At 60.2% G+C, this 18,129-nt stretch overlaps 5 protein-coding genes across 5 annotated transcripts; all 5 read left to right on the top strand.

The window, feature by feature from the left end:
• Positions 1-94: 94 nt before the first annotated feature.
• LMJF_20_0170 (conserved hypothetical protein) lies at positions 95-1,117 on the top strand (the record flags this gene model as incomplete). Its single annotated transcript, XM_001682719.1, has 1 exon — positions 95-1,117. One exon carries the CDS (start codon positions 95-97, stop codon positions 1,115-1,117), a length of 1,023 nt encoding a protein of 340 aa, XP_001682771.1.
• A 903-nt stretch (positions 1,118-2,020) lies between these two features.
• On the top strand, positions 2,021-4,438 carry LMJF_20_0160 (conserved hypothetical protein; the record flags this gene model as incomplete). Its single annotated transcript, XM_001682718.1, has 1 exon — positions 2,021-4,438. One exon carries the CDS (start codon positions 2,021-2,023, stop codon positions 4,436-4,438), a length of 2,418 nt encoding a protein of 805 aa, XP_001682770.1.
• A 1,682-nt stretch (positions 4,439-6,120) lies between these two features.
• Positions 6,121-8,847, top strand: LMJF_20_0150 (hypothetical protein; the record flags this gene model as incomplete). The annotated part of the gene is made up of 1 exon (XM_001682717.1): positions 6,121-8,847. The coding sequence occupies one exon, from the start codon at positions 6,121-6,123 to the stop codon at positions 8,845-8,847; it is 2,727 nt and encodes a 908-aa protein (XP_001682769.1).
• Positions 8,848-10,842: 1,995 nt separating this feature from the next.
• LMJF_20_0140 (conserved hypothetical protein) lies at positions 10,843-14,502 on the top strand (the record flags this gene model as incomplete). The annotated part of the gene is made up of 1 exon (XM_001682716.1): positions 10,843-14,502. One exon carries the CDS (start codon positions 10,843-10,845, stop codon positions 14,500-14,502), a length of 3,660 nt encoding a protein of 1,219 aa, XP_001682768.1.
• Positions 14,503-16,353: 1,851 nt separating this feature from the next.
• Positions 16,354-17,688, top strand: LMJF_20_0130 (conserved hypothetical protein; the record flags this gene model as incomplete). Its single annotated transcript, XM_001682715.1, has 1 exon — positions 16,354-17,688. One exon carries the CDS (start codon positions 16,354-16,356, stop codon positions 17,686-17,688), a length of 1,335 nt encoding a protein of 444 aa, XP_001682767.1.
• Between the last annotated feature and the right edge of the window lie 441 nt (positions 17,689-18,129).

Genomic DNA, 18,129 nt, shown 5'->3' with positions numbered 1-18,129 from the left:
GGAGGAGGATGCGCGCCTGCTGGCCACCGAGCCGTACAGCGTCGTCGAGCTGCAAGCGAGATTTGTCGGCTGTTCCCCCCGAGGGGCGTACGCGATGATCTGTCGTCGACTTCGCTGCACCCCGCTTGCATCCGCCGCTGTGATGTTTCCCGATGTCTCGGGTACCTGGGACGCGGTGACCACGCTCGATTTCTCTCGCACGTATGTTGGCTCGCAAGGGGCGCTGCCGGTGATTGAGCTCTGCCGTTGCCTGCCCCGTCTGCAGTCGCTCGTGTTTTGCGACAACTACCTGAGCAACCATACGGTGTGGTACCTAGTGCAGATGGCCCTGTTCCATCCATCCTTAGAACGAGTCGATCTCTCTGCCAACGAGTACATCTCGTGGAGCGGCGCCATGTGCCTCGTAGAGCTGGTGCTGCGCAACTCGCGCATCATCTACGTTGGGCTGCGAGGGTCTGCAGTGTCGCCGGAGATAGCGGGCTGCATTGAAGCGCAGACGCGGCAGAATGCCGTCAGCCGCTTCCGAAGCGAAGGCATGAAGCGATCACCGCCGGTGCATCCGGCTGCCGTGTACATCCGTTCTTTGAAGCAGCTGTTTGAGACGCACCAGCAGCATGGGCAGGTGAGCGCGTCCCTGCTTGACAGCGGCTTCGAAGAGCTCTTGCGCGTCTCGGGACGCACCGGGGAGCTTCACCTCTTCACTGAGAAGCACTTTTCGAAGCTCAAGGCACGCGCCCCTCCTGGCGGTCTCACCTTCGAGGCGTTCCTGGTTCTGCTCTTGATCGACGGCAGCACCTACGACGAGACCACCGTAGCCACGCTGAAGCGCGTCTTTACACTGTTCAACATGGATCCTTCGGTCCCAGACCCCATCAGCGACGGCTATATTCTTGGTAGGGACATGGCGGACATCATGACCCACGTGTATGGCTCGAGGCCCTCCGACGCTGACGTGACAGCGCTGCAGCGCCGCTTAGGCGCCACTGCCGACACGACCACTCTCGACTGGGAGGAGTTTCTCTACGTTGCCTATCCGCACGGTCCAAAGGCGGGTGATCGACTGTGCGGCCTGACGTGCACGCCTCTCGCGAGCCCAATCGAGGCCATGCACTGCTGAGCCTGACACCTTGACTCTGGGTTCTTGTTTCTGCGTCTGATGGATGCTGCGGAGATTACTCTGTTGCGTGCGCGATTTGCATCGTGAAGGTTCCGTCCCGCGTTTGACCGTGGATCCTCTTCCCGCGCTCGTTTCCCACGACTCGCGGCTTTACCGTCTTTCGCGTGCTCAGGGAACTCACCAGTGCATCGGCTCGCATATTATGTTCGCATGTGCATAGTCGACCATGTAGCTCGTTGTTGCGTCGAGAGTAGGAGTAGAGCTGTTGAAGCGAGAGAGAAGGGGAGGGGCGCACATCGAGGAGATGCACACGTACCGATGCGCTACCCGAGACTGTGCGTACGAGTGTGTCGATATGTGGCCATGTGCTGCGAAGGCCCTGAACTTCTCTCGCTTACCTTGTTCTATTCTCGCGCTTGAATGTTGCACCACCGAAATCTTCAGTATGCTCCGCTGCATACGCTCACAACCACCGAGAGGCGGAACAGCCGCTGCGTGCGGCTCCTGCGGAGGAGGGCGAGGCACGGCTCACGTGTGCCTCCGCGTCACGCCCACACGCGATATCGCCGCCTCTCTCCTCCTTTTCTCTACCAAGAACCGGTATCACGGCTCCAGCCCACCAGATGCGTCTTGCATTGACCCTCCCTCGCTCTCACAAGAGAGCCCCACGTTGCCCTGTGCGTGCCTCCCATCCTTCTTTTCCGTAACGCATCACGTGATCGACTTCAAGAGACTCGCTTATCGTGTTGGAAGGCCGGCTCGTCGGCGCTGCCTGCCGCATATTTTTGAATCTTCTTCATCCGCCGTCTCTCATCAACTCCCTCATCTGCGCCCCCCCCCCCCTTTCTCACACCGTTGCGGCGAGCAGCACACTTCCTCTCCTGATTGAGGCGGGGCTGTGCCATGCTCTTTAGCAGCCTTCAATGCACGCAGAAGGGTCGAGTTCGGCTGCCTCCGGGGAGCCGAGGCGGTGCCGTCTATGCGGACGACTTTGGTGGTGTCTGGGTGATATCAGAGGATGCGCAAGAGGTGTTGTACTACGCACCCGACACGCTAGCCGCCGCCATAGAGCAGCAGCAGCGGCAGGCGTGTCCTCCCCTGAGTACCCACGGCACCTCTGCTACACCCTTGTCTACCTCGTCTCCGGCCTACGCCGTCGTGTTTCGCTGCGACGCCCAGAAGGGCACCGCAGACGGTGTGACTCGAGAGGATCGTGTCTACTCGCTGTATTCGCTTCGCCGTCATGAGTGCGTCGCCGGCGGCCCTCGGCGTGACCTGTGCATCGTCACCACACGCGGCACGCTGGCGTTTGTTCGAATCCCAGCCGACCACCGCCATGACCCGCCGCTGCGGGAGATCGCTGTGCAACCGTATCAGGAGGTGCACCTCGACATGCATGTCTGCGCCGCCACTGTCACCAACGGTGCTGTGCAAAACCTTGCTCTGTGCTGTCACGACGGGACGTTCACGGAGGTGATTCGCGTCGTTGCCGTCAGCTCTGCCGAGCAGCTCGACGGCGTTGACTCTGCTGCCGCTGACACGGAGTGCGAGCTGGACGCAACTGGGCTGTTCAGAGTGGAAGGCCGTATCGAGGCCGTACTGCACGATGCCGTGCTGGATGTGCTCGTCACGGTCAGCGACACCGGCTATGTTGACATCTGGGATGTGGCTTCTGCGAAGGATGTGACGGCGATGTACGGGTCTCTGTCCTGGGACTGCGACCGGTACGGAGCTCCGACGTGTGCACTGCTCTGTCGCAACCAGTTGTGGGTGGGGCTCACAACGGGGCAGCTACTGGTCTTCCCCCTGTCTAATTGCCACGGCGGCGCTTCTCCTCCCCTGTTGCACAGCGCTCAACTTTTACGCGGTCACACGTCGCGCGTGACCGGCCTAATTAGTGTGTCTCTCGGCACGTGCGTGTGGAGCTGCGCTGCGGACTCGGCAAAGGTGAACGTGTGGGACGCCGGCACTGCGGCGTTCCGCGGCTCTTTCGTGTTTCCAGGTAGCGGCCTCGTGGCGTGGCAGGCAGGCGCAGCCCAGGTGCGCACGGCGCTCTGGGGTATCGACGGCGCGACCGGCGAGCCGAGCTTGCTGCAGGTCACTCAATCGCTGTCAGACCCCAGCGGCACCCAGGCGAGGACGCGAGAGGAGACGTGTGCGCAGCACCACAATGAAGCTCTCCTGCGCGCCTACCAAGTCTTCTGGCGATCAATGGCGCGGACACTTCGTCACCTGCTGCTCAGTGATGCCAAGGATGCTGACGAGGGCGCTGAGGAGGCTATGCCGACGGCACTGCAGCTCATTTGGCAGGATGCGAGCGGCGCCGGCGATAACAGGGACGTCCTCGATGCGATTGATGCCATGTGGGACACCTTGCGGCGACTTCATGCTGCACACCGCAGATGTGATCCCGAGGGCAGTGACAATGCTAGAGATCTTCCGTCGTTGATGGAGGCTTGTGCCACGTGGTATGAGCAGCAGGGGCGTGTCCCACGCGAGGTGGAGGCGTTGCTGCGCGCCTTGAACGCGTCGAGCTCCGAAGCGACATGCCTCACGTCACTTGAAGACGTTGAAGAGGAGGTGATGCTGCTTCGTGCGCGTGTGGAAGAGCTTCAGGTTGAGCTGGCACGGGTAAACGACCGCCGCGACAGCGATGCTGTCCGCAAGGGAGGTGCAGCGACTACCGACAACGCTGTCGCAGTGGAGCTGCAGGACGCACAGGCCGCGCTGCGTGACAAGATGGAGGAAAACCGGGAGTTGAGGGCCCAGCTAAGCGAGGCGCAGCGCGAGGTGACGTCTCTCACTTCCCAGCACGCACGTGCGCAGCAGCTACTGAATGCCTCTGATGAGCAAGTGGAGCAGCTCAAGCGGTCACTGCTGGCCGCCAAGAGGGCTGCTGAGGTGAAAGCGTCTGATGTCTCCTCTATGTTTGAGATGGAGTCGAGGCTGCATGAGTCCCAGGGCGTCATCGCCGAGCTCTCTGCCAAGGTGGAGACGCTCCTGAACGAGGCGGATGTGGCGAGGGTGTCGCTGCACGCGTTCGAGGAGAGGCAGGCGGCCGCCAAGGAGGTGCTGCAGCGAGTTCTGCGCACTCAGAATGACCTCGCTGACGATGTTGGCACGCTTGTTGACGACGTGAGTGCGGCAATTGCGACCTTCAAGAAGCACCACCGCGCTTCTCTCACAGAGCACTTTGCTGCTTTAGTTGGGATTGTAGAGGAGGCGCTGTACCGACTTGAGTTATCCGTCGAGAAGCGACTGCGAGATGAGCAGTTGTGGTTTCAGTCCCTCTCCCATGGGCTGAAGGCCGCCATGACGTGACGCGGCAACGATCCGAGCATGCTTTGCCCGCACAAGCATGAAAGACTCCCATCCTGCTTTCGACGCTCTGGTGGAAGGCGTGTACGCGCATGGTTGCTTAGGAGGGGGAAGGGCTACCGCGCGGGTGTCACGCAGACGGCTGCTGCGATGCGGCATTCGGCGTTCACTGCCACATCGCCTCCGCTGTACATGAGGACAGGGGCACCACCCTCCACTATGTAGAATAGACAGAGAAGCGCGTTATGTGAAAACCGGACGCGCGGGAAGTGCCAGGGCCCTAACCCGGCGGGCAGCCTTCCGTCTCTCTAAAACTTGCCCCAAGCGCGTCCCCGCCCGTCGGGGGCGCGTGATGCATAGAAGGACACGCTGCTGCAACAGACGTGTGTGCATAGAGAATTAGCATAAGGTGTCGAAGAGAGAGGAGGTGAAGGGACTTCCCATGCCACGGCGCACTCATCTCACCTTTCTTGTTTTTTGCGACTCATCTGCATACCACTACCCTACCCCACTTCGTCCCTTCCGGTCTCACCGCGTGGAGGGGTGGGGAGGGGGAAGAGGGGGCTGTTTCTGCTCGACGCGAGGGCAGAGAAAGGCACAGCAACACGGCACACGACGGAGGAGAGAGTGAGGCACCGATGAAGGTGCATCAAGACGAGGCCGCCATCGGCACCGCTGCGTGGATGTCTTTGGCGCCCTCTCTTTCGTATCCGTGTTTTCTCACATTGCATGCTCTTGTTGTTTGCTTTGCTCTTACGCAAACCTTGCTGACCAAAGGGGAGGGGGGAGGTTAGTGGTGGCCACCTCGGCGTGGCATTGGAGACGCCCACCCACTCTTTGTGGCAAAGCCGTGAAGCACCCCTTCCTCTTCCTGCCAATATGGGACCCCCCTGACGGTGGCAGTGTCAAGCGCCTACGACATGGGGGAGGGCTCAGAGCGACTTATCACTGCTGACGGGCCGCATTCGAAAACCAAATCCACACGGTGTGCTGCGCAGAGAGCGCCGACCTACTTCTCCCTAACCCACACGCGCTGCTGCATCTCGCATGTCACATAACGTCCTGTCTTCACAAAGTTCGATGATGTCTGCGAGCGGTGCAGCCAGAAACGCGCGTGATCAGGAGAGAGCGCATCAGCATGTTACAGTCACATGCACACACGCTCACACCCATGCGCATGAACGTGAGAAACGCAACTGTTAGCGTGCAACCGCTCCCCTTCTCTGATTCAATGGGGCAGACCCGTGAGCGCACGACACCGCGCAGACGCAGGCACGCGCTTGGTGGGGAGTGTGCTCTGCGCTTAGTCTCCTTTGCAAAGCTCGAGCCTACGTTCAATTATCTACTTCACTGCTTTCACGCGTACACTTCTTCCCGATTCCGTCTTTCCTCGGTTCGACGTCTTCTCTGCGTGCACGAACCTCGCCTCTCATCGCACTTGCCCTCAACGCGAATATCTCCTCGCCGTCCCGCATCACGTCCTACACTGTCAGCCGCTTTCATGTAGCTCTGCAAGAGCGGTGGCGTTTGTGGTGCATTCCTCCCTCCTTTTCTGAAGTCTTCTTCCCTCTGGCAGGGCGTACCCGCACTCTTCTCTCACGCTCCGCACCTCGCTCACTACCTCTCGAGGTCGCTGAGGCCACGAGCACACTATTACATGGTCAGGTACGCGCTTCTTTGCATCGATGTCTGAGGGAGCGAGCAAGCCGCTGCCAGCGGCTGAGTGCGTCCGCTGGCGGCTCGTGTACCCCGCGGATGGGCAAATCCATTCGCTGCTGCTGCTCATAGCCGCGGTCATCTTCCACAACGGCATCCGCGGTGACCTCACATTCGATGACCACCTCGCCATTGGCAAGAACGCTGACGCGTGGGCAGACAAGAAGTCGCTCGGCTCCATCTTCTACAACGACTTCTGGGGCAAGTCACTTGACCGCTTCGAGTCGAATGGGTCGTACCGTCCCATCACCGTGCTCACCTTTCGCATCCAGCACTGGTTGATGGGCTACCGCCACAGCCCTGCCTTCCTCCACGGCTTCAACTACACCATTGCGTATCTCAACGTGTGCCTCGTGTTTTACCTCGCTCGCTTATACGTCTACGTGGTGGTGCCCAGCGCAGCGCTCGCGGTCGAGAATGCCAAGGCGCGGTCCCTCACAGCTTTGCTGATCTCTCCTGTGCATGCGGTGCCCTTGATGGCGGCGCTGCTGTTCCTCGTGCACCCCGTCCACGTCGACGCCGTAACGTCCATCGTGGGGCGGTGCGAGCTGCTCTACTGCCTCTTTGGGCTCATCGGATTCTTCTGCATCCACCGGTATCTGGACCAAGTCGATGAGACAGCCGACACGGCCCCAGTGACTACAGCCGTCTCGGCTGCGCCTGCGAACGCCAAGACCTTTTCACCTGCCTCTGCTGCGGCGAAACAAGTTCTCAGGAGGCGCAGGCTGCAGATGCGCTCGCAGCAGCGCATCTTTCCAGCTCGCTACGTCCTCTTCGCGGCCTACGCGCTCATCATCAGCATTCTCTGCAAAGACAGCGGCATCACTTTCACCGCTATCTATAGCGTTCACGCGTGCGTCATGTACGCCTGTGGACGGTGCCAGAGACGGCGCCCCTTGCTCGTCATTGCCGTGGCAGTGCTAGAGCTGGTCGGCTACATAGCCTTCCGTCGACAGTTCATTGGACATGTTGACCTGCAGAAGAACCCCCTGCTGCGTCAAACCGAAAACCCGCAGTACTTCGTGCCAAAAGGCCTCTTTCACTGGCTCAGCATTCGGTGGGTGATTCAGGTGAAGAACTTGGAGCTGCTCTTTTTCCCCACGTCGCTGTGCTGTGAGTACAGCTTCAACTGTATTCCGCACATGCAAGGCATGCAAGACCCCCGTGTGCCCTACTTCATGACGGTCACCGGCGCTGCTTTGATCACACTGCTGGGCCTCCTCTACGGAACGCTCGCGTTCCGTTCTCGCGTGGCGCTGGTGGGCCTCGTCGGGCTCCTCTGGATGGCGATCTCGTACGCCCCGGTCAGCCACCTCTTCATCGCCGTTGGCACCTTCATCGCGGAGCGCTGTCTGTACGTGCCGTCCATCGGTGCGGTGCTGCTCATCACCTTCATCGTGGGTGCCCCGGGGCTTCGCAAAGGGGTTGTGACTCGCTACTTCTACGGGCTGTTGCTGCTGTGCGTTGGCTGGGGTATCTTCTCCCACCGGCGCAACGAGGACTGGCTGACCGACGAGCGCCTGTTCCGCTCCGCGTTGCGGACATGTCCGAACAGCGGCAAGGCCTACTCGCAGCTAGCGGCGCTAATCTCGAGTCGCGAGCAGAGCATCAACCCTGAAATTGTCGAGCTGGCCAATCGCTCGGTCCAGCTAGACTCGAAGCTGCGCGATGGCTACTACTACCTGGCAGTGAACGAGGTGAACAACAACCGCAACCTGAAGAAGGCCTACATCTACCTCCGCCGGTGCATGGAGGACCCGTTCGCCCTCAACATGTGCCTTGACTCGTACGAGAAGGTGAGGCGCATCCTCTTTCCCAATATGACAGAGGTAGAGACGCTCGTCGACTACGCCTCGCTGATGCTGTTGGAGTCGCAGAAGGCGACGCACCTCCGCCAGGCTGGCGTCATCGCGTTGCGGATGTACGAGAAGCCTTGTCTCGCCCAGCAGCTCTTGGGCAAGGCCATGAGCCACTGGAACCACTCGCAGCTGTACTGGATCTCTGATGAGGTGAAACGGGAATCTGGCGATGAAACCTACTGCAATGCTCTCTACTGGTACGCGCAGTCCACGTTGCTGTGCGAGACACAAAGCGCGGCTGGCACGGTCGAGTCGCGGATCGCGGAGGACAAGGAAGACGGTGGTGCCGATGATGCCGACTCGAGCAGCTCCAAGTTGTCGGGAAAGGGCGTCCCTCTCGCGCCGCAGGAGGCAGCCCAGCGAGCAGTTGCCGTAGCGGAGCGCTTCCGTGCTTGCGGCACCGACTGGCATCAGGTTCTGTCGGAGCCTAAGTACAACCTCCCCACCGTACCTCACCGCATGACGCAGTACCTCACCGTTGGTGATGCAATAGGCAACGTGCTCCAGCACTACGTCAACTATACTGCATTGGACACGCCAGAGCGGAACGAGGTGCTGCTCATGTTTTTGGACATTACCGTGCAGCAGTACTGCCACATCCACACGCTGATGAACGACGCTTACGTTCGTAAGAAGGTCGGTAGCACGTTCAAAAGTCATCTACAGTCCATCGAGCATGGGTTTCTGCGCTTCCGCCAGGAGCGCCTGGCTGACATGCACACGGTGCGGCGCGAACTCAACATGACGACGACACTCAACGCCAAACAGCAGAACACGCGGAGGCGTATCTTGTCTATGGCGTCTTGCTCAAGTGACCTCTCATTTTTGGCTGTTTAACATGGTACACACACACACATACACACATACACACATATACACACCACTGCGCGTGGCCACAGTCGCTGCGTAGCGGCGCCTCTCGGGGTTTTCGGTGTTCATATGTTCTTATTTTTTCCCTGCCACCCGCTCGCTCTCGTGCTCATGGGAGGTTACTAAGAGTGGAGGTGGTGATTTGGTATTCCTTGTTCATTTCACTTGTGTGTTTGTACTTCTTGGAAGCTCCTCGGGCACAGAAGAGAGCGGAGGAATGAGAGGGTTGAAGGCATAGCCCGCCTGCGACTCGAACCCTCCGACGCCCAATGAGGATCACGCTCCTTTATTGTTCTTTTCCTCAGGGCACCGCTTCCCACCACCACGCCTCCTCATCAATCGTCTTGTCCAGCGGTGCGGCCCGCAAGCTTCTTCTCCCTCCGCATTGCTCCACCCATCGCCCTCCGGCGATAGGGTAGGTGGGCCACGCGTCGCAACGTTGGGCTTCTGTTGCTGGCACGTTCCACGAGAGTCTTTGTGCGCGTCCAAACACTTCTGTGAAGCACCGCCGCGTTGTCGTCGTCTTTCTGGCAACCTTCTGTGTCGTTCGGTGCGCCGTCGAGGAGAGTTGGGGTGGACAGGGACGGATGGATGGATGGATGGCGGCGTGGGGATGTGGTGATGAGAGGGAGGATGTGCGTCTGTTGGCGAGCGCGCGCGCGATGAAGCCGACGGTGCAGGCTCGTTTTTTTTCTTTCTCTCTTCGATGCGCGTTAACTTATTTCTGTTTTCCGCGTCTTTTCTGGACAACCCGTGTGCTCGTCTGGGCCCATTCCCTCGGGTATTTTTCTGTGTCTTTCGGTTTGTGTGTTGAATCGCTGTCTGTCTACTGCCTCCTCATCCCTATTCATTCATGCTAACGTCTGGTTCTGTGCGTTGGTGTGTGGCGCTGTGCACCCGCTGTATATCGCTGCTCTCTGTCTCACCGCGCTGATCCTTCTCTACGACTCCCTCGTCAGTCCACCGTCGCCTCCCCCCTCCCACTGAAAGCGTAGGTACACTCGGCGGGTGAGGCCACCCCCGCTGAGTCAACAACAGAAACGCACGAGAGGGTAGGGGCAGGGCGGGGCCGCTGCCGATACCGTGAGCCGCCAACGCCAAACGCCAGTTTGAAGCGGCTGTCTTGAGGGGGCGGGTGAGCTGACTCTCCGACGCGTCGGCAGGGCTTTAAGCTGGTGGCCAGTGAATTCGCGTTCCAGTGTTTGTGCGCTTGAGTAGGGGTCACACTTTTTCCTTGGCTACTGGTAGAGCCCTCTTCCATAAGTGGATGCGCGGCGGCCGTCTTCAACGCGTCTTGTTTAAAGGCTTCATAGTGTTCCTTCACATACTGCATCCAAGGGTTGCGTTGTTTGCCAAGAGTCTGCCGAGCGACGGGGGCCTCCTTGGGTGCCCAAGGTTTTCTGCTCGCGTCCTCCCTGCCATGATGGTGCTGAGAGATAGGGGAGAGGAGGGACGGTGAAGGCAGCGGCGGAATGCTGCTGTCTCGCTGTTTTTTTTTCTGTTTTGTAGCTCCTTCTCCTCTCACAGCATCTTCTGCTCTCGCTTTCGGCGGCGATCGACGTGGATGCCCCCCTCTCTGTGTGCCTCTTCCCCCTCCTCCCTCCTGCACCGTTTCTCTCGTCTTGCCTGCGTCTCTTCGCATCTTCACGTCGCATTCGTGCTCGTGCCCATCGGCTGCACACTCTCGCCCGACTCAATGTCTCCCCGATCACGATTCCACGAAAGACCCGTCATATATCCGTTGCCCTGGACCAGTAAACGAGGGGACAACGCACCGCCGCCCTCCTCCCTGCTACTGCGGTATCGCGCTTTGCGAACTCAACGCGTGGGCGGAGAGCATCAAGGCTGAAGGCGCGCCGAAGAAATCGAATTCGCATCCTCCCCGTCTCCGTCTCTGCCCCCCTCTCCCGCTCGCCGCACGCTTCGCGGCAAAGAAACGGTTATCTATTCTTTCCAGGAAGGATGAAGTGCGTGTTAGTTGTGCACAGCGGAGGTGAGCGCATGCAGCGTTCCTGCGACCTTCCAGATGGAGTGTCCACCCAAGAGCAGCTTCGGGCCTTTGTGCGGTCGCAGGACCTTCGACTCGAGTCGCTGGACTTCACCTTCGCGGCTAGCCTGGTGAGGTTGACGGCTGGGGCGGCAGAGAAGAAGGGAGAAAAAGTCGTCCTGCGCGAAGATGCGGATGTGCAACAGCTGCTCAAAACTGCGAAGCAGCAGCGAGCCACTCACGTTCTCACCTTTGAGGTCACCATTTCCATGAGCTCTTCCTCGCCTCGAAACTTGGGCAGCTTCCTGTCTGCGGAGTACGCGGTCGACAAAGACTTGGTGACGCTGCATGTTTTCGCCCCACTCGCCTGCCCATCCCGTGGCAAAAACCCGAGCTACCAAGAGAAGATGTTCATCATTCCGACAAGGTGTGTACTGGAAAGTCTGGCGCGGGCCGTAGAGGACACACTGAGCATTAAACTGACCAATAGCGGCATGAAGCTGGTACTGTATACGATGCCACAGCAGCCCAACGGTGACCAGGTCGAAATCATAGACGACACGTCGGCTTTGCAGCTGCTGCGCCAGCACGCGTCACAGAGCACACCGGTTCGACTCACCTACGCCACCCATACGCGAACCCCGAAAACTTCGTCGGGACAGATGAGCAGACGGGCAAGTCAGCAACAATTCACAGCCCCGCACCCGCCGTCGCCGCCACCTGCACACAGCACCGAGACGCCCAGCAACCCAAAGCCGCATCTTCCATCTCTCTCGAACCTGGCGAGCGAGCCGCCAAGCCAGCCCTCAAGAGAGCCTCCTTCGCAGGCCCCTCCCGAGCGGAAGGGCGCGATCCCACCCCCGTCGCCGTCTCGAAAGGCTGCCACTCCGTCGTCGTCTGCGCCACTAACATCACCGCCACCGGCAGCGAAGGGGGCCCCCTTCGCTACCGAGTCCGCCCACACCCCGCATCGCGTATTCCTGCGCGAAGCCGCCATTCCTGCCACCAAGTACGAGGTGCGAGTGCAGGTGCGTCCAGCTGCAGCTGAGGGTGCTGCCGCCGCTGCTTCCCTTCACGAGATGTGTTTTGTGTACACGAAGAAAGAGGTGCAGCTGTGGCGCCGCTTTGCGACAGAGTGCGAGGCCTCAGTGGGTGCCGACACGGCAAGGCACGTGCCAGTGCTCTCCAATGACTCGTCTGTGCGCCTCGACTCTGACAGCGTGCTTCGGGAGTGGCTGGCGCTTGCGAAGGAGTCTCAGCAGCCGTTGCGGGTGCGTCTGTCACCCCGCGATTCGGTCCAGCCACCGCCAGCCAAGGCAGACGCGCCGGCCGCACCTACGCCAGAATCGCCAGTTGCTGACCGGGATGCAGCTCCCGTAGGATCAGATGCCGCCACTCCCAACGCAGCGGAGTCTGGCTCTTCCCTGGTCGGCAGCGAGAAGCTGCTGCGTAACAGAACGCTTAGTAGCCGCAGCGGTAGCGCCATGCTGTCTCCCGACACCGCGGCCCCGGCTGCTTCCTCTTCTCTGCCACCCCACAATGGAGGCACCTCAGACAGCAGCCAAGCCACGCAGAGGCATGTGTCATCGCCTCAGCAGCATTCAAACACGCCCCTCCAGGACATCTCCGCATCGTCAGCACCTCCGAAAGGATTACCCACGAAGGTGGGCGCAGCACCACCAAGCACACGCCACGCTCCTCTCTCGCCAAACGCTGCCTCCTCCTCAGCCGGCGCCGAACGCGCTAAGGACGCTACGACGAAGGCATCTGAGGAGGACACCGCCGACGCCGATGCGCCGCCTCTCGTGATCCGCACGGCTGCAGGCACCTCCAGTACATCCGTGACGGCTGCATGCCTGCCATGCGTTTGCGAGGCCGACAGCGGTGACGCGTCTTCGGTTCGATTTCAAGTGTCCGCGCGTTGGGGAGCTGCGCAGCAACTGATGCTTTTCCGCCTACGAGAAGGCACCGCCTTAGATGACCTCCGCCGTGCTGTTCTCGACGCGTTTTGCAGCGGCGTTGCTGGCACTGACGACGTACCACCACTTACGATGGAGGTGAGCTATGTAGCCGCGGGGCAGCTCCTCCGCGTACTGCTCGATGACGAGGCGCAGTTGCTTGATCTCCGGGGAGCGCTTTTTGTGGACTCGGCGGAGATACACGTCATCGCACCGACGACTCCGCCACCTCCGCGACGCGTAGAAGAGGCGAGCGGGAACATCAGTGGCACAGCGCAGGTCGCAGCGGCTGTCCTGCAGCTGCTGGCAGATGCGGTGGCTCAGCACTTGGGTTCCCGTCCATCCGTCTCAAGTGTCGAAATCAGAGATCTTGTGCGTACTCAGCTGGGCAAGCAGGCGGCAACGGATCCCTTTCGCGGATTCCTGGACGGCGCCGTCGCCACCCCGTTTGATGCACCCACTCCCGATCCTGATGGTGCCGCCTCTTGGGGCGCGCACGTCTTGCCGTGGCTTTCCTCTGTACTTGCCGGGATGCAGGCACCCCCACCAGCCGCTACAGAGGTTGCTGTGGAAGTTGCCTCATCGTTGCTCCGCTCACTCCTGTGCGATGGCGATTTTCTTCTTGATCAGCTCGCCGCTTCCGTCCGTGTTGTCGGTGGCAATGATGAAGCCAGCGACATTGCAGCCCCGGGTACCACTGTTCGGCCGTCTCTCGCCGCCTTATGGACTGACGCCGGTCTCGCAACCCCGACGAGCTCCTCGAGAGCGGAATGGAATCCTTTTCGCGCAGCGTACGTCGGCGGTGCATCTGGGTGGAAGGCGGCGTACGCGGCGTCCCCGGCCGCTATGTTGGACTTGATTGCTGCCGGAGTAATGGACGGCGTGTGGGCTTTTCCTCGCCGCAGAGACGCGCAGGCCGACATGGTGTGGCAGCGCAGTCTCGCCAAGGCCCACCGTGACTGCTGCGAGTCGATCAAGCCCACAGAACTGGAGCGGTACTTCAAGTCCGGAGACTGCCCCAATGGCGACGGTGCACTTGACCACCGTCGCGTCATCTTGAGCTGCGTTGGTGCGCTGCTGGCTCCACCATCGGCGTCAGTCGGCGACTATGCGGAATGGCTCACGCAGCACTTCCGCGGCAAGGTCGCAACGGTTCTCTACACGAACATGATCGACTACGACGGCAGGTCATCCCTCTCTGTCTTCCATGTCACGCAGATGTCGTGGATACTACTTCACCCGCAGCTGCGCCGCATCGGCGAGGCCGCGTCGTCGCTGACAACGCTTCAACGACTCCGCGCATGGGCAATCCTCGCCACAGCGCGTGTGTGCCAGCGACTCCATGTGCCCTTCCCTCCGTGTCCTTTACTTCACATTCACAAGGCGTCTCCGGTGCCTTTTGCCGGACCCGCTCTTCCAGCAGCAGTCGCCGCAGACACCGCAGCCGTCGACGCGGCGACCGCAACACCAAAGCCCGGGGCGCTCTTTCGATCTCCGTGTGATGCCGCTGCTGCTGACGCTCCTGCTGCTGCGCTGCTTCGCCCTTCACCGCCATCAGCTGGCGCACCCCCCCTGACAGCTCACCAGGGGGCCCCACGGAAGGTGCAGTACGCGTGCAAGTACAAATTCGACGCATTACACCGCCCCGTTCATCGAGGCAGTGACGACGCTAGGTAGTGTTCGTTTCTTCTTGGCAGTACTGTTTTAGCATGTGTGTCGGTGTTGGGCTGTTGTGCGGAGCAGCAGCTGCTGGCAGGTGACCCTGCTTTACGCAGAGAGACGCCCCGCTGGCGGAGGTTGCCTTTCCCATGCTTTTATCTTCTTCCCCCCCCCCCTCCCCCCTCCCCCGTCTCCCATGAGGACGGGGGACGCCTCAGAGTCGTGCCGAGGACTGGTGTGCCCCACGCGGTAGGGAGGCCCAGCGACTGCAGCCCGCCCTCGGGTGCGGCTGCGGGCTCCTGGCATCGGCACACACGTCTGGGCTGGCGCTTTTCCGAGGGCACACGCAGCCGTGATGATGTTCGTGCCAGCTCACTACACGAATCGCGTCGACTATTCAACGAATGTACGTATCAACCAGCTGTTTTCTGCTTTCTTTGCGTCGCGTGGATGTTGAGCGTACTACTGGACCCAGCTCGCGCTATATGCAGTGGCATTGCAGTGGGCCTGGGCACCGCCAAGCGGTGCTGGTTGGCTCGTTTCCTGGACATAGACGTGGTGCAACAGAGGTGGGTGAGCTGTGGTCGTGTGTGTTTATGCGTCTATCAGCTGACATGCTCGCCGTGAAACGGACGTGTTCGAGCTAAAGCATGTTTTGTCTGTCCTTTTTTTTTCTCGCTCTCTCGTCGCCGTCATTTGCGTGGCCGCGAGAGCCGCGCCGCGCTCCCTCTGGAGGGGTTGCCGTGCTACCTCCTTTTTAGCTCTCTCTGTGTGTATATATATATATATATATAGATGTATACTAGAGGCCGTCGTCCTCAAACGTACACTTCCTTCGTGATTGTCGCCAAACGAGGGTGTGCTGCCGGAGACGTGCACTTGTGCGTGAGTGCGGGTCGACGATGTAGCGTGCCGTGCGCCCTGTCCCACGACGCCGGTATTGTCGGACATCCCCCTCTTTTTTTTGTTGTTGTTTTGCTTTGTGATGTTTGGCCGGCCTCTTTTTCACGCCACGCCTCCCTCTTCGTGTGACGCACACGCGCCCCTTTTCTTTTCTTTTTCGTTTGGCAGAGGTGTGCACCTGCACGTTGTCGAGGAAGTAACGCAGTGCCCACCTTGCACCTGCCGCGCTGTGCGATGGCTAGCTACTACGGCGCGTGCGCGCTTACGGAGTTCTTTGAGGGTTTCTGCCCGTGATCATCTAAGTCGTGCGCCCCTCCACCAGTCGTAAACAGAGGCAAGAAATGCCGTGCAGTGACTGCTGCCGTTAGACGCACTCGTGCGTGGCGTTGCTGACACTGCCTTTGAGTGGTTTCCAAGTACGTAAAGACGTCCTGGAGATGCGTGATGGACGGGCTGCTGTACTAGTCTGTGTGTCCATACCTATATGCAGTACGTGCGCGCCAGCGGATCCGCAACGCTGCTGATGGTGACGGAGGTGCGTCGCTCTCTCTCTCTCTCTCTCTTTCTTTCGCTCTCTAGCTTCCTCTGCCTCCCTCTCCACCGGTGCACGCTGCTCGGTGAAGCACTTCTTACGATCCGCCGATTTCGTCGCATACGCCCCGCTTCCATGCGCGGCTGCTACTGCTGCTGGCGTTTTTTCTTGTCTCTCTCTGTGGTGCAGCTTCACGCAGGCGAAGAAGCGCCAGCGCTACGCCTCCGACTTTATTGCTGCTGACCCCCGTCCCCCTTTCCCCCGATACACACACACACACACACACACACACATACCCACACAGATTCCCCACAACCTCTTTTTTTTTCGCCTACACCCGTGCCTCTGCTATTTTCTTGGTGCTCAGCAGCAGCAGCACGAGTGCCACTGCGGAGCACCTAAGCACTGCCCGCCCTCCGCCTTTGTACTCATCTATGCTCCGTCGTCTGGGAAGCACGCTGTTCTGCAGCGTGACGCTGGCGAACGGAACCGTCCTCAAGGGTGACCTGAACCCGCACAACCCCAGTCTGCTGCTCAAAGGCATCACCATCCTGCCCGACGGTCGTGTCTACAGCGGTTCATATGACGCGACGTCTGGCTTCCCACTGCCGGGGAGTCAGCTGGAGGAGGATGGCGATCTCTACCGGGGCGACTTCAACACGCAGTGGCAGCGTGAGGGGCGCGGCGAGGCGTGGCTGGCGGACGGCACCCATTACGCGGGTGTCTTCAAAAATGATGAAATCACCGAGGGCATTGTGCGCATTCCGAACGGCACCACGGAAGTCGTTTTCGAGGGCACGCTGAGCGACGAGGCCTTCGTGAAGGGCAAGCTGACCCAATCAGACTTTGTGTACGAGGGCGAGTTCTCAGACAATGAACCTCATGGCAAGGGCAAGCTCGTGTTCGCCACCGGTGCTGTGCAGGAGGGCACCTTCTTCCATGGCAAACTGCATGGCCCCGACTGCAAGATGAAGCTCGACGGCGGGTTCGTCTACGTTGGAGAGTTCCTCGACGGCCAGATCCGCCGCGGCACCCTTTACACGCCCACCTACACATATGAGGGTGAATTCAACGAGCACGGGCGTGCTCAGGGCGAGGGCACGCAGACGTACCTCATCAACGAGCCACGCCTCACTTTCACCGGCATCTGGACCAACGGCGCCTTGGTGCGTGGTGTGTGCATGGACGAGTATGGTAGCGCCGTGGACTGGCAGAACAATGATGAGTTGCAGGCCAAGGTGCTTGGCGGTGCGACGGGGAAGGGCAGCGAGAGCGTGGGACTCAACAGCTACTGCAGCGCACGTATGAAAGAGGCGGCGCAGCTGCACAGTGACATGCAGCGCAGCTACGCAGAGGACGCGGAAGCCGTTGCTCAGTCGACCGGCCGCTTCCCCACAAAGATGGATCTGGGCTACGAGGGCAGCATTGCGCACGAGAACGAGGCCGTGATGCAAGCTCAGCAGCGGCAGATGCAGGACATCGAGCGCTCAAAGGAGGTGCTGTCGGATAGGGCGAGGGACTTCGGCCCCATCGCCTCGGGTTCACGTGGCAACATCATTGGAGAGATCGATGAGAACATGGCAAGGATCCAGTTTAGACGCCAGGTGGGCGCGGAGGAGGTCTCTGCCGCGCGCGTCGACGAGCAGTTTGAACGCTTCATGAAGAGCTTCAAGAAGCCTTCTCCATTGCCTGGTGCACCGGCGCAGGTTGCACAGAAGCTAAACATCGACGGCAACGCGCCATGGAAGGCGTTCACTCCGTTGAAATAGCGCCTCTTTTTTTTTTTTCGTCTAAGCAGCTTTTCTTTCCGTCGCTGCCCGTTGGCGGCCCGTGCATCTGATGCAGCGCCCACGTCCACGCCGACTCACCTCTCTAGCGCTGCGTGCTTATTCACCGTATGCGCGGTTTTCGCGAGGAGCTCGTGCGTGCTTGTCTGCTCTTTGGGGTGAGGAGGCTGTTTCGGTCCAGCCGCTGTGTGGTCCCACACCCGCTTAAGCTGTCCCCGGCCCTTCACCTTGCCGCCTCCTGCGTACGTTGCTGCTGCTTTCCTCGCGTGCCTCCGCCCCTGCGCCCCTCCGCTCCGCTTCGCCTCACTTTGCAGTCTCCTCCTTTCTTGTAGGATCGAGTGGGTGGAGGCGTGTGCGTCAAAGGCATTCGCCGTTCTGGGCGTCTAGCGCGCGTCTAAGGTGGTGAGCAATGTGCACAACCAG

The sequence above is a fragment of the Leishmania major genome, chromosome 20 (assembly GCF_000002725.2).
Source record: "Leishmania major strain Friedlin complete genome, chromosome 20".
Taxonomy (NCBI): domain Eukaryota; phylum Euglenozoa; class Kinetoplastea; order Trypanosomatida; family Trypanosomatidae; genus Leishmania; species Leishmania major.
This window is presented reverse-complemented; position numbering and strand designations above follow the sequence as displayed.